The following is a 15,356-nucleotide window of genomic DNA, read 5'->3' as shown; positions in this document are numbered from 1 at the left end:
GGACACATAAATACATGATGTTTTAAAATAAAATTATTTTCATAGAATTGAAAAGATTTTTTTTCCTTTTTACGATCAAATTTGCATACATTTCTATACCAGTCTGGCTTTTTTTTTTTTTTTTTTAATATCTGTTACTTTTCTCCACTATTAAAAATGTCAAAATGAACAATAGCTTCATTTCATTCTGATTATTGTGAGTGAATGTGTCAACATGAAAAGGGATGGAAATCTCCATTCTGGAACCACAGATGTTAGATCTGAAAGAGCGTATAGAGGACATAGAGCCAATGTTTCTGAAAGTTTAATTTTAAAGGGAAAAAACAGTAGACTGTAAATATGTCTTAGAACCATAAGTGTAGAAACACTTTTAAGAACTAAAGAAGACATTGAAGACTGTATCTTTCAATTCAGAATTATTTTATTACAAAAGAGTTTTGCTAGCAGAATTAGTAGAACATAAAACATCATTGTCTGAATGATTTACAGATAGCACAGAGAGCGCTGGTGCTCATGACCAAACAGCCCGTGCCTGGTGCTGCTCGGATAAAAACCGTGGCTTTAGTAGCCCAGCCTTGGCCTTGGCCCCTTGTCATAACACCTAAGCATGATGGACCAGCTGGCCATGACTTACCTCTTATCCTGGACCTACATTCCAATTGGCCCACTTGGATGATATTCAGTACGTTGAGGATAGCAACATCAATGTGTTCCTATTTCCAGGGAACCCCTCCGTTGTCTTGTGGCTTTCCTGAGCAGTGACCACTACATCCCCCAAGCTTGCTTTGGGTATGGGTGTCCAAAAGACCCCTCCTGCTACACGCCTATGCCCTTCAGATACCAATTTTAAGACTTGATCTCAGTTAGGTCTTGATAATTTCAGAGGGACCAGGGAGGGGATAGAGCATTCTTCTAATTTCCGGGAAGCTTTTCTTCTGAAGGGGATACGCCAGAACTCTTTTGCGACTCCCCAGAGACAAAAAAAAAAAAAAAAAGACAATTGACTTTCTTCAAGATCCCCTTAGCAGACTTTGTAGCCGGGACAGTTCTAGCTCAGGCCCTGCGACGTCTCGCAGGGTCCATTTTCTACCCAGCTGGATCCAAATGGACAGTCTGCAGAGGGATTTGGAGTTTCCCTGTTGCGTATGTGCCTGGCATTTTATGTGTAATAATTCAAGTTCTGAAAACAGCCCAGTGGGGAAGATGGTACTACGGTGCTGTTTTGCTGATGAGGCTACCAAGGATCAGGAAGGTTAAGTAACTGACCGCAGGTCACCCAGCTGATGAGTGAGGAGGTGGGGATTTGAACTCAGACCTGCCTGACCACAAGGCTGCTTCTCAAACGCCTCCTCACCTGCTGGCTCTGTTGTGCATAGAGGCCCGGCAGGCCTGTTTGGATGGCTCCTGCCTTCTTGTCTGGACTTAACAGCCCTTCAGTTTGAGACGTGTATAGCCCAACATCCTCAAAGGGTGACCTGGAAGATTAAAAAAAAAAAAAATCTCCTATGCCAGATGCCAATTTTGTAATCTCTCTTCTTTGGGAATAAGAAAATTAAATGGGCAATGGTCAGTAGGTAAATGAGAGGGACCTTGGAGGTCATCCAGTGAACTTGTCCTAAGTAAACTGCCAGGCCTCCGATGGTTTACAGAAATACCAGCTATTCCTAGTATTTAAAAGAATTAAAAGGCATGTAGATGTATTCTGGATATAAGGCTACCCAGATGAATTAGAGCATCAAATTTATTTGAATTTGACTAGGATAAAAGAGAAATAACATCTTTTCTAAAATGACATTGGTTGCCATGATCTTTAGAGCATTGGATCGCCATGAGGAGAAAAATAATAAAAAGTCATGGATTATGAAAAGGTTGCACCAACTCAGTTCAATGCTCATATAATAAAATACGGAAGTTGGGGCCCACAGAGGGGAAGACATGTCCAAGGTCATGTCTTTCACATTTAATTCGTTCAGTCATCAGTCAGCCAGTGTTTGTAGAACATTTCCTGGGGATTGCCCTGTACTGAGTACTGTGGGGTGGGGGTGGGGGGATGTTATGTCATCAGAAAGAGAAAACAAACCCCCATTCTTGGCATCAGTGAACTTACATCCTCATTGGGACCCTCACCCCACCTCCACCTCACCCCTGCCAGAGGTTCCAGCTTTATCTCTGGCCCCTTCTCTGCGAGTATCTAGAGTTGTCTGCTCTCAACACAATTCTGCCTAGTAAGATGTACCCGTGCTTGGAGCCCCGTCCAGCTCCCAAAGCCATGTGTCATATATTCCATCTCGTTTGACAACATTATAGCCCTATGCGGTAGGAATTTACTGCTTTCTCCAGGTTTCCGAGGAGAAAGGTGAAGTTCAAACCACTATGCAAAAGCTGACACGGAGAAATTTGACTTCAGGTATTCTTCCCAGTTCAGCCTGCTCCCTTCTGAGGCACGCTGCTTCTGAACATTTGTGTATAGGCTCCTTCCTCCTCTCCCCATCCTGGCACCGATTCCGAAAATGCTTTAAGGGTGGTCTCCTTTATGAAGCCCTCCCTGGTTCTCGGCAACTGGAAGAGAGTGTCTTTGAATTTCTGTGGTAGATTGTGTTGCCCTATGGCGCTCACCTCTCCCCACTTCACGGTGTAGTCCCCTGACTCATCACAGGGCAGGACCCGCCTGTCTCCGCCGTTTGTTTCTGGCATGATGCTTGTCAAGGTGGGCAAGTAAGTAAGTGTTCCCTGGGAGAATTGATGAGTGCACGAAGCATGCTTATAGAGAAGTCTAACAAACGTGCAAACCAAATATGCAAAACTTCACGGGGACTTTGAAAACACAAACTGAGTAAGTTAGTCACCTTATTTTTAAAAGTATGATTGTTAATTTGGCTGGGTGCCTTAGGTATTTTTCCTGGATAACTCTGACATAGCAGAATCGTATTATTTTAGAACAAAAATCAAATGGGGACAAATTGCTGTGATGAGCCACGTGTATTTATACAAATGAAGTTAGAAATGTGTTTGTGTGAAAACTCAGATACAGTATCACATTTTCCCCCTCTTTGTGGTAGTTATTAAATCTGTTCTCCTCCTCCACAGTTTAAGAACGCATTTGACAATTCTGATTACGGACAGACTGTAATTGATAAAGTAAGGTAAGTTTGCTATGGACCGATGGGATACTTCGGAGGCAGGTGTCTGTTTGCCTAACTTCTGGTCTTCTCTTGAGTTATCTAAGGCCCTCCAGTGGCAAGTCACAAGAAGAGGTGGTCAGTCTGAGTGCTGCAGAGGGCTCTGCTTTCCATGTCACACTGACCCTGGCCTGGATGGGCAGGTGGGCGCTTGGGGCAGCAAGATGCTGTCTGTGATTGGCTCCTCAGCAACTTGTACACGTGGCCCAGGGTATCGCCCTGACCAGTTTGTTCGGTTTCATTCCTTGGCTAAAACCACACCTGGTCAACCCCTAGAATGTGCATTCCAGAGGGCAGGGAGAGAATGAATGGCTCACGGTCATCTCTTTTCTCAAGGTGGGGGAGGGAGTGAGGGAGACAGGAATATCCCAATCACATACCTGGCTACTGAAGGGCCAGCAGTGAGCTCTTTCCTGCAGGAAGAACAAGCAGTTATTGAATGTATCAATATGCAGTGACTGGTGTTGGATGCTTATTTGGGGACCCAAAGAGGCAGAGGAGTCTCAAGAAGTTACTGATTCCATGGTGGCCTTCTCTGAAGCATATTAATACACATGCGCTGCAGGCCAGGGAAAGAATGTTCTAAGATGAATGGAGTTGTACAGAGAAAGCAGCCCTAATGTAGTTATGTTTTATGGTTTTACTGTTGCATCTGTCTTTATGAGCTTTGTCAAATCCTTTGTGAAATAAGACACAGTATACATATTTGATACATACAAATTCAGAGGAGACCTCCTATAAAAGTGGTGAGTTTTGAACTTGGCAGTGAACAAGGGGCCTCTGTGGTTGGTAGCCAGGAGGCCAGCAGGCAGCCTAATGGGACGCATGGGGCTCACATGGCGAGGGCAAGCAGCAGGCAGAGGCCCTGAAGCTGGACGTAGGTACACAGCAGACTGCTGCTAAGTGCTCTGCATTGTTTCAGGGCATGTTTTAGGTTTGGTTTAGCGGACAGCAGGGAGTTCGTGCATCAGGGATGACTGGATAAAGACAGGATCCGTGGGCTGTGGTGGCGTCGGCCACATCTGTACTTCATTCCTGGCCTTGGCACTTTTCCTGCTGTGTGACTGGGCAGGTGTTTCAACCTCTCTAAAGTTTTGTTATGTCGTCTGCATTGCTGGGATGATCTGATCGACTTCCTGGAACCGCGGGAGGAGTAAGTGGGATACCATGTGAAGGATGACCCACACAGAGTGACTGGCACATAGTCGATTTCAACACGTGGCAGTTCCTGTCTGTGTCCCTTCCCGAACAGGGAACCCTGCAAGTGTGATGGAGAGCTGGTCCCGGGGAGGGGGGGGTGTTCCCCGATACTGTGGCATATGTTTGCTTTTTAAGGACTTACTGAAAGGGAGCCAGGAGCGTTCGGAGGCAAACTTCTACTTGTGAGCTCAGTGTTAGAGACGAACCAGCTCGGGCACCTCAGGGGTGTGCAGGGCCCTCTCTCACCTAGAAAGCCATTTCTTCGGCTCCAGTCCAGTGCTCTCTTCTCTGCTCCCTGAGCTCTTTCTCTATAGCATCCACGTTGGAATTGGAAGGATCTTCAGAATTTCTCTTGCAATTCTCTCTTCGGAAAGAGGAGGAGACTCAGGCTCAGGGAAGCTGTGACTAGTCTTGGTCCACAAAAGGTGGTGGCCATCTTGGGTCTAGATTTCAGGCCTCTTAGCACCAAGGTTACTGCTCTGACCATTTATGCTATGCCGTTCTGTTATTAAATATGCAGTGGTTCCATTGTTCCTTTCACTGTAATATCTTGCCCCCTAAATTAGAGTGTGCGCTAGTAGGTTCTTTGAATGAATGAATTGTGGATGGCTTTTCTTTCCTAGGCCCTGCTGCAAAATGATACCAGAGATTTCTGGTCATTTTTCAACTGATCTCTTTATCAAATGACTTGTATCAAATATCCTTTGCTCACTGCCCTGTACATTCTATGGCCACCTCTAAATCCTATCGTGAATGAGTCATTTTCAGCTAGAATCTGAAGCCCATTTTGTTTTTTGCACTCCTTTTGTGGTGACCGTTCCTAAAAAACAGAATTTGGTTCTGATTTTGGATTTTGGATTTTCTCGATAGTTCTGAAGAACTAACATGGCTGTAAACATTTCCTAAGCGGGTTGGGCTATGTTTCCAAGCTTCTGATGTTTCCTCAAAAGTCATGAGTCTTGAAAACACACAGCCATAGGTTGGAGAGGGAAGGAGTATTTGAAAGTCCTTTTTCCCCCCCGTCTCTTTTCAGTGGTTGTATCACTTGATTCCTCTTGGACAGTGGAAGAATTAGAACTTGGCACAGCGGTTCTTGGGGCGCAGGCACTCAGTATCTGGGGCTCTGATGTAGTGGTCTTCGCTCATGCTCCCTACACCCCACTCTCCTTATTTCAGTGTATCACGTGTACGAGCTCAGCAAGAGACCTACTCTTGATTTTCTACAGAAAGGGACAAGTTAGTTTCAGATGTTACCTGTTCTACTTCTGGTTAGCTCCAGGCTTCTAGCTCCTAAAAAGGATTGTCCACAACTTTTCTCAATATTCTCCAACAGGGGGGCGCCTGGGTGGCTCAGTTGATTGAGCTTCGGCTCAGGTCATGATCCCAGGGTCCTGGGATCAAGCCCCGCATCGGGCTCTCTGCTCGGCGGGAAGCCTGCTTCTCCCTCTCCCACTCCCCCTGCTTGTATTCCCTCTCTCGCTGTCTCTCTCTCTCTGTCAATTAAATAAATAAATAAAATCTTAAAAAAAAAATATCCTCCAACAGGGCATTGTTTAGCTAGAGATGACCTCTGAGCACACACTGAAGAGAGCTAGATCTCTGGGCCTATAAACCGCCATCTTACTGCACCTCCAGGCCCCCCGTATTTGGGCCCCAGTTGTGGATATAGGACAGTGGGTCAGGACTAGAGGAGACAGGAGTGTGGGTCTGTGGATCCTTCGGTTCAGTTCGTCAAGCGATGGATCCGTTTCATTTTCAGCACCTCTCCTTCGGCGAGATCAGCAGTGCGTGCTGGTGACAAGACTGCTGTGGTAGAGGTCCTAAACATCTTCACAGAAACTACGAAAGAAAGTGAGAAGACTGTGTCTCAATCAATTAGAAAAGCAATTCAAAACAGCAGTGGTGACATTGCAGGATATAATCGTAAGCATTCAATACTTTTCTTCGAAGTTCCCTTGAAGACCTACCTTTTTGTAAACATTTCCATTCTCTGTGAGAAGGGGGCAAGAAAAGCAGGAGACTTGAATCCACAGATGGGCCCAGTTCCAGTGAACCAGGCATTCTTCCTCCCTCTCCTCCCTTGCTTGGTTCTACTCCTTTCCAGCCATCCCCCCCCCCCCCCCCCCCGCCCATGTCATCACACTGACCAGTTTGCTCCTCTCTTTGGAAGGTGGGAAGGTAGGAAGAAAGGAGAAACAAGAAGGCTTTATACCAAGCTGTAGCTTCCAGATGATCCCAGAAAGCCTTCCTTGCCCTGTTTCCCCTTTAGGCTGACCCACCAGCCCCCTGGCACAGCTGGAACGATTCACTTTTGCTGTGTTACAAACCACCCCCAAGCTTAGTGGCCTAAAACAACAACCATTTATTTATCGCACTGACCTAATTCCTCTCCCTATTGTCTCACTGACCATATTTCTGAATTGTCTGTGCCTCTCAGCTCAAACTCTGTGTGATTATTATGGTTGTGAAAAAGAAAATGAGCACGACGACTGTAGCAATGGTTTGCTGTGTAAATGCAAGCAGGGGATGGAAAGACCTAACCCCCAGGTCCCTGTGTGTGTTGGTGAGTGTTCACTTGCTTGTTAAGTGTTCTTCACAATGCCTACCTTCTCTCCTTTTTCATTTGCAAAATACAAGCTTTACTGCTCACGTTTCCGTGTGCATTCCAGAGTCTGAGGGGTGTGGATTTGGGCTTTAGACACACGAACGTGGCGAGGCAGCCCGTGTGCATCTTCACAGAAAGCGTGCCGTGCGCGCAGCCAGGCAGCCCCCCACTTTACCCAGAGAAAGCAATATTAAAAAATTGTGTTCTGTGACATATCACTTTGGGGTTGAAGGGGTTGTTTTTGAAAATAACTCAGAAATTTTCTTTTGAAGTTCCTGCTGTAAAGTGTCCTGACACCTGCAACGCAGACAACAATGAGCAGTGCTTAGTGAATAAGAGCGGCGGGAACCCTGAATGTGTGTGCCTGCCGGGCTACAAGAAAGATGATCGTGGGGTCTGTCAAGAGTAAGAAGTCGCTCCTTTTTCATCTTACCACAACGGGAGCTAGCCAAAGGATAGAACGTATAGATACATGCATGGGTTTAGGGTCAGGATGTTGGAATGCTGCCATACGTTGGTAGGTATAAGAGCACCATCGTCATCAGCATTGATGGTTCTTGAACATTCTCTGTGTGCTAGGAACCGTGCTAGGTAATACGTGTCGCACAGCAACACTGTCAGGAACGAATTAGTTCCCCATTTGCCAGGGAGCAATGTGAAGCTCAGAGAATGTAAATAACAAGCCCCAGCTTACAGGGCAGCAGTTAGGTGGCAGAGCCGTGGGGCCTTGCAGCCGAGGGCCCCCTCCCCCACACCGCAATGCTCCATGCCTCTGGGCTTCAGCTGAGTTTGAATTGCTGAATCTTCCTGAAGCTCAGAGGATGGAGGGTTCAGTCAGTAGGAAATGGGACCAATTGGAATTGTGTCCCCTCTTCAGCCTTCCAGAGCTCCATGGAAGTTGCTCACCTGGAAGAATAGGAGCATAAGGAAGAAAAGAGAAAGAGGAGAAGGAGAAGGGGGGGCAGGTAGAATGAAAGGCAGATGGAAAGGAAGACATGGCGGTTGGGTGGGAACTCTGACATATTCCCCGCAGAGACTGTACCATGGTTTCCATTATTGTATTTTAGGTGTGCATTTGGCTACAGCGGAGTCAACTGTGAAGACAGTGAGTATAAAAGTTCTGCTTTGTTATTAAGCTTCTGAGAAATAGGGAACACATTCAAAATTCTGCCCAGGACTCCAAAGTCTCTGACTCCCTTCATAAAGAGCGAGACAATCTCTTTATGGGTCATGCCGTCCCATGCCTGCCTTCAGATCCTGGGCAGCAGCACCCCGTTATAGAAAATAACAGAACCCAGCCCAAGAGGTGGGCTCTGGGCGTCCTAACATTCTGTTCATTTTCTATCACCAGCAAGGATAAAAGACCAGTATATTCCAAAAATGTCTGTGGTCATGGGAGAGCAGAACTAAAAACCGTTTAAATATTCAAGTCTTTTGGTCCCCGAGCCATTTACTAGCTTGTGACGTGTTGTTGCAAGTTCAGTTGCTTTCGTTCTCTCCCACACCCCACCCCCACCAGATTGGGACAATACTAACTTTATATTTTTAATTATATTACATTTACAATTTTACATAATGAACTAAAGACTGATGATCCGAGATGAAGGAAACATTACTGTTGGCCTCTCAGCCAGCCACAAAGTTAGTGATGAAAAGTGCTCTCACTTTCTGTTGTATTTTGTTGCAAGGCTGGATTTGCTAAGTCTTTCCTTCCTTCTGGGCTTTCAGCATGCACACTTACAGAGTGAGAGGTTTGGACCAAATCCCTTTGCAGACATGGTCTACACCCCTATGAATCCAGGTTGGAGGTGGCCTCTATGGCAGTCATGAAGCAGAAATCTGAGACAGAGGGTTCTAGAACAGCACTGTCCAATAGAAATGTAATGGAGCTTCATATTTAATTTCAAATTTTAAAAATCCTAACTACATGTATTAAAGAGAAATAAGTGAACTTGATTTTAATAACATTTTATTTCACTTCAGATATCAAAAATATTTTTCAACATGTCATCAGTAAGTGTTTTTCCATGAGAAATTTTAGGTTTGTTTTTTTTCATACTGCGTGTTTGAAATCTGCCGTGGGTGCCGTCCGCACAGGCCAGCTCGTAGCCACATTGGCCAGGCTCGGTGGCGCCAGCCAGAGCAGACTAGGGGAAGAGAATGGTCGCCACGAGCTCTCCCCTCACTGATTCTATGAAGCCTCTGTTAGTGACAAATTTAACTCCAGCCTCGTTCCCCCTGCTTATCTGCAAGGTCAGACGTGGTGGGCAGGCAGAGGCAGCAGAGGTTAGGATGGGATGCTCCCCTCCGTTAATGTCTCATCGTCCGCAGAGCCCAGGAAGGCCCTGCCCACCCCCCCCCCCATCACGGCCGCCTCTGTTGTTTATGGTCTTTTATCTGGCAAGGCAGCCTCCTCCGGTTGGGTTCTGAAGACACAGTACCCCCCCAGCCTGGCACCCAAGCTGGCCCTGGTGGGGGCGGGGACCACAGCCTGATTGTCTTCACAGCCAGGAACCTCTGGGAACACATGTACCTGTGCAGTAGGCAATGGGGGCTGCTTGTGGGAGGCTGTGCCTACTCTCTGCTTTTCCTTTCCAGATTTTCAGCTGATCCTCACTGTCGTGGGCAGCATTGGCGGTGCCCTCATTCTTTGCCTGGTGATTGCATTGATCTTCTTAGCAAGGTATGGAGTGGACGTATCCCTTTCCCTAGGGCTTCGCACCACCGGCGTCACGCTCCAGGTTCAAAACATACCTAGCCTTGCTGGGGCAAGAGAAGGGAGATGAGGCGAGACCTCTCTAATACTGTTGGCTTTTTCTCTTACCTTAATTTGCTTTGGCTTATATAAGCCATTCGTGATTATAAAGAAAACAGAAAAATGTGTAAAGGAGCACAAGTAAAAAACCACTCACAGAACTTACCACCCTGTGGCAACTAGCATTTTGGCATATATCTTTCCAGATTTTTTTCTTTTTAAATGATGGTATAGACATAATTTTGTGTCCTTTGTGTGAGTTTGTTGTTTTGTTGTTGTTGTTGTTGTTGTTGTTGTTTTTGGTTTTTGCTTGTTTTAGAGAGAGCATGTGCGGGGGGTGGGAGGGGAGACAGAGGGAAGAATCCCAAGAGCATGGAGTCCGACTCGGGGCTCGATCTCACGACCCTGAGCTCATGACCTAAGCTGAAACCAAGAGTCAGACACTTAACCAACTAAGCCACTCAGGTGCCCTTTGTGTTAAAAAATATATACATTGTTAAGGTTTATGATAAAGTTCCCGCCATTAACAGGGAGAGAGAACACTGTTACCTCTATTCCATTCGAAATGTGCCAAGTGGGGATGCACTTTGGTAAAAACAAGCTGCTTGTTTGTAACATTTCACTCATATCTTATATTTTGGCAGAATAGGTATTTTCGCACTATAATGTGAGAGGATAAATAGATTTTGTTTCTTCTTTTTTTTTTATTATTCCAGTTTGATATTAACTCTTCCCCAAAGCCTTTATTATAAGGATGCAAAGCTGAGAACCAGAAGTATGACCTTCCCTTTTCTAGGAAGATGGCCAGAACATTCTGTTCTGGAGCAAGGCTGTCTCCTCCTTCCTTAGGAGGATTGCCTAACTGTCTTGGGTCTCCAGCATCCTCAGTGGCTGCGTGTGGAACCTTGTGACCTCATGACAGCTATGTTTCTCAGCTCCTGCTTCCTGCTGCAGAGCTGGGTTTGCTCCTAGTTCAGCCTCAGATTCTGATTCTTGGGAACACATCAAGAATTACAATTTCTTGACCATTTCAAAGGGAATGAAGCTTCTCCTCTTCTCCTCTCCTCCTCTCCTTAGACAGGAGTGCTCCCAAAGGGCGAGAACTCTGTTGTAGGCTAGGCTGGCTACTGGGGTCACAGGGTGAGTGGGTCTTCCCTTACGACATTTCCGGTGGGCGACGGTCATCCTGGGAGAGCACTGTGGACATCACAGATGCAGCCGGTCCAGTCTGCACTCCAGCGGTCCAGGGCACTGCAGGGGCAGGTCTGTGGGCCAGAAGGCAGGAAGGGTCACTGTCAGGATTCATCGGAGGTGGGTACCTCCCTCACCTCCAAGTGCTTCTACTGGGCCTTGAATACTTACACTTGAGGTCCTTGAGGGGCTACAGCAGACCCTGGGAAATGCCTTTTTCTCCTTGTAAGATCTTTATACCTTGAACTTGTTTTATTGACTGAGGTACTTCTGTAGACATTGACTTTGCTTGAATGAAAAATTATATCACAGATCGTCTTTTCTCTTTGACTTCTATGATTATTTTCATATATAACTCAAAAGCACCCTTAAGAATAGTAACATTATTAGCAAAATTTGCATGAGACCAACAGAACTGGATGGCAGTGTTGGATCAGTGTTTATGTTCTGGTGTTGATGGTTACAGAGAGCTTATGAGGAGACTGTCCTAAAACTTAGGGAATGTACACTGAACGGAGTAGTGAAGTATTATGGGTAGTGGGGCATCAGGGCTAAGCACTTACTCTTAATGGTGCAGAAATGTTAACAGTTGGGGCATCTCGGTGAGGGACGCGTGGAAGCTCTGTGTAATTTTTTGGTTTGTACCTTATATGTAAATTTGAAATTATTTCAGAATTTGAAAACATTTTTTTAAAAGAACTAACATTTGCGTCAAGGAACTTTCTGCCATTGTCAGATCCTAATTCTTGTTACCATTTATAGCCCAAGGAACAAAAACAAGAATATTGAAGAACAGAACTTGATTGAGAATGACTTTCAAAACCTGAGACTGCAGCAGACGACAGGCTTCAGCAATCTCGGAGCAGATGGGAGCATCTTCCCTAAAGTCAGGGCAAATGTCTCCGGTCAGCCACCGAATCCCTATGCGCACCAGAGAAGCATGCCCCGCCCTGACTACTAGGTGAGTCAGTGGGCTCACTGACTTGGGAGGGAGTGGAATGCCCAGGGCAGAGCAGGGACCCGGCCATTGGATCTTCAAGTCCTGGCTGCAGGCTTCTTTGTTTTTGTTTTCCAATCAAAAGAGAAAGATTAGAGGATGCCCCTCCTATTGTTTTTTTGTTTTTTTGCTCCCTCCTATTGTTAAATGGCCACCACTTGGGTCCCTAACACTGACCATCTATGTGACTTTAGACACATCACTTAATTTCCCTGGCCTTCTATTTCCTCAGCTATAAAAAAGAAAAACAATTTAGATGCCCTTAAGGTCCCTTTACATTATAAACTTCCACGGATATGACTCCAGTCGTTGTAATGACAATTCCCAGGCTGTTTGAGGATCTAGGACCCAGGTCAGGCCTGGGGAGAACTGTTGGATGTAAACATGGTTCTGTCCGATCCTTCTAGCCTGCCCATATCAAGGCAAATCTCTCCTTTCCTCCCCCCAGGCCTCAAGGCATAACCCAATCAGTTTTCTACAGAGATAAGGCAAGTGAGGCTGGTGCTATTTTATTTCCCTTGGGAGGACTATTCATTAGATTTGTATTGGATAATCATGCCAGCATTGCTTAGTGTGGTCTTGAATGTATCTTTAAGAAGCAATTTTGAGGGGAAGGGCGCCAAGGGGACTGAGCTAGAAGGAAGGAAGGTGATGAGGGAAGAGAAAAGGGGGCCAGAGAAGAGAGAGGTTAAAAGAGCAGCAAGGAGAGAAATGACTTCCTAAGGAAGTGAGAATGGGAGGAAGGGAAAGGGGGAGAGGTGGGGGGAAGCGTAACCAGAAGAGTGGAAAAATAAAGAGGATGAAGAAGGCAAAGGATGCAGGAGGGCGGCAGAGAGGGCTGAGGATAGGGGCAGAGACTCAGCGTTCTCTGTGCCCATTTCACTTCTGCAGACTTCCCCGGCAAGCACATTGCCCGCTGAGGATCTTAACACACTATGACCATTCTGGGAAAACGTGGCTTATTTCTATTTTGAAATCCCATGATTTATTTTGCACATAAAGTTTTCTTTAGTCGTGGAAGTCTAAGTAATGTTTCGTGTGTGTACAAGGGGTTGACTCGCACCGGGAGCACCATGTTGGGTCAGACACGTGGTCTAGTGAGCAGCAGCCAAGAATGGGCGTCCTATGGGAGTGCCTGCTGGCCCCACCCAAGGTGAACCTTAACCAGCAGACATTACAAACCTCTTTTCCTCCTTATGGGGAGAGCTTTACATCAAGCATAATCTCTAAAGAGAACCAACCCCTTAGAGGTAGAATAAGCATGGGATTTAGAGCCCGGGTTTGAAGCCTTGCCCTTCTGTTACTCGTATCAGCTGTGTGATCTTTGACAAGTTATTTGACTTCTCTGGGTTTGTTTTCTCATCTGTGAAATGGACATACGGATTTTTCTCTCATAGGATAAAAATCAAATAAGCTAATATGGACAGGGAACCTAGAACAGTGACTGTTCTAATTTGAAAAATAGTATTCAAATACTGTTAATTGAAGTAATGTTAATAATTTGTTAATCTAATTTTTCTCATAGGTTTCGGTTGCAATACTTCTAAGAGTTTCTTCCCCCCCTTCTCTCTTTTTTGTGTAGAATGGTAAAAATTGGGGACCATCCATGGCCCTTGGCCCAATGTAGGAGCTTTTCTTTTGAGTGTTTAAAAGACCAATGGAGAAGTGAGCAGCCAGGAGGATCTGGCCTTTGGAATTCCTCTGCCACCCAGGACCCAGCCTCTCTGGATAAAGTTGTGACTGCTTTCAATGAATGCTGCCTGTTTGCTAAGTACCTAGGAAATTAAATGCATATAGATGCTATTAGCACTGCTAAGATAGTTGATTTTGTCCACTCAGTACAGTGGTTAGGTTTTTGGTTTTGTTTTTTTTTTCCTGGTGGGGCAACAATAACCATTTCCAATCTAGAGGAAAGCCCCCCAGGATTGTTGACTCCTGGGAGAATGTTGCTTTGAGTTGATAGCCTACAGACCTGTGACCTAATTCCGAGAGACTCTTACGCACCAGCTATGGTGGTTCCAGGGCATGGGAAGAAATACCATCTTCTAAGGTTCTCGGGCTCATTCTCTAATAAGTTAAAATAGGATGCTACTTCGGTCCCTCCAGTGTAGGCATTTCATCACCCTTGCCCTGCCAGGAGCTTGTGACCTGGCCTCACACCCAAGGAGACAGAAAAAAGACCTGCCTCTCAGCTTTTGGGGGAGAAGTGACTGGGAATGCAGGATCTTTTTGATGTTAATTAGAAGGCCCAGACTAGAACTGCCCACATGGAGTGCATCCTAGAGTTTTTGAAATGCCAGTAGGTGGTAGAGGCGGGGAGGAAAAAAAAACCCCAAAACCATAACCAGGAGCGAGAGGAACAGAGGCAGAAGGGAGCTGGGCTGGGAGGATGAGTGTGGGAGAACGCTCGCTGGATCCGCCTTCATCCTCAGATCCTCCTCCTCAATGAGCAGATGGACATTTCCTCCAGTTCATGTCCTAGCCACGACTTGGAGCCTAAGGAAGTGTGAAGACAACACCCCAGGGGCAAGAGCTGGAGGTCACTTTGAGAAACTGCAGATTCTGTTTGGCTGATGGTGAAAGAGGGAGCTCGTGCTCTGGCTCCTCGGCTCCGGATGTCCGGGCTCAGGACGCAGATTGCAGAGGTCCTTCGTGGAGGCCCCGGCCTTCCCTGTGGCCGCCCGCGCGCACGCAGACACACCCAGCACGCACGGTCTTTAATGTTAATAATGTCCTTGTTTATGCCTAATTCTGGTCTCCTTGCAAGTTATTTTTATTTGTTGTTACTGTTACTTGTTCTTGACCATTAACTGTAAGAGGTAACAAATAAAGTGTCTTTGGTAGGTGGCGTCCTTCCTTGTGTTTGGGCCCTTCGGTGATGCACATAGCAGCGAGTCTCTCTCCCTTTCTCTTTCTTTTCTTTTTTCTTTTTCTTTTTCTTTCTTTCTTTTTTTCTTTTCTTTCTTTTCTTCTTTCTTTCTTTAACTTAAAAAAAAGATTTATTCATTTATTTTTAAAGCAGTGGGGAGGTGCAGAGGGAGAGGGAGAGAGAATCTCAAGCAGACTCCCCGCTCAGCATGGAGCCGACACGGGGCTTGATCTCATCACCCTGAGGTCATGACCTGAGCTGAAATCAAGAGTCTGACACTTAACCAAATGAGCCACCCAGGCGCCCCTAGTCTCACTTTCAATAGCAAACATGACACATGGCAAACTAGATTGATATCTGCAGTCCTCATTAGGGGCTGTTAGATCACCCAGGGTAATTGTTTAATCATGTAGTAGATGTTTCTGGCTGCTTCCCCATGCACATCCTACTTCTCTCCCATTATGAAGCAGCCAAGCATTTTGGGTGGGACCAATCTGACCCCCAGCTCCAACGGCGGGTCTTGGTTGGCCCAAGCCAATCAGTGGAACCCCATTCCCCCT

The 15,356-nt window shown here is 46.0% G+C and overlaps 1 protein-coding gene and 1 long non-coding RNA gene across 6 annotated transcripts in view; one reads left to right on the top strand and one right to left on the bottom strand.

Annotated features, from left to right (window-relative positions):
• Nucleotides 1–14,770, top strand: part of MUC13 (mucin 13, cell surface associated) — a 28,981-nt gene extending 14,211 nt beyond the window's left edge. For 3 of the 4 annotated variants that reach the window (XM_078066930.1, XM_078066932.1, XM_078066925.1), the window contains 8 exons: nt 3,088–3,143; nt 6,139–6,302; nt 6,817–6,942; nt 7,257–7,389; nt 8,052–8,089; nt 9,583–9,667; nt 11,693–11,891; nt 13,510–14,770. In XM_078066930.1, coding sequence (XP_077923056.1) covers nt 3,088–3,143; nt 6,139–6,302; nt 6,817–6,942; nt 7,257–7,389; nt 8,052–8,089; nt 9,583–9,667; nt 11,693–11,891 — 801 coding nt within the window. In that variant the 3' untranslated portion in view covers nt 13,510–14,770. Of the gene's footprint in view, nt 1–3,087; nt 3,144–6,138; nt 6,303–6,816; nt 6,943–7,256; nt 7,390–8,051; nt 8,090–9,582; nt 9,668–11,692; nt 11,892–13,452 lie in introns of all 4 variants that reach the window. The other variant, XM_078066927.1, reaches the window with a different exon arrangement.
• LOC144381101 (uncharacterized) overlaps nt 404–15,356 on the bottom strand; it is a 28,119-nt gene continuing 13,166 nt past the window's right edge. Inside the window, exon 2 of one of the 2 annotated variants that reach the window (XR_013445648.1) lies at nt 404–6,218. This is a non-coding gene — a long non-coding RNA (uncharacterized LOC144381101). Of the gene's footprint in view, nt 6,219–8,936; nt 11,005–15,356 lie in introns of those variants that run through there. The other variant, XR_013445646.1, reaches the window with a different exon arrangement.

The sequence above is a fragment of the Halichoerus grypus genome, chromosome 1, assembly GCF_964656455.1.
Source record: "Halichoerus grypus chromosome 1, mHalGry1.hap1.1, whole genome shotgun sequence".
Lineage (NCBI taxonomy): Eukaryota > Metazoa > Chordata > Mammalia > Carnivora > Phocidae > Halichoerus > Halichoerus grypus.
The sequence above is the reverse complement of the archived record's forward strand: the minus strand, read 5'-3'. Positions and strand labels throughout refer to the sequence as shown.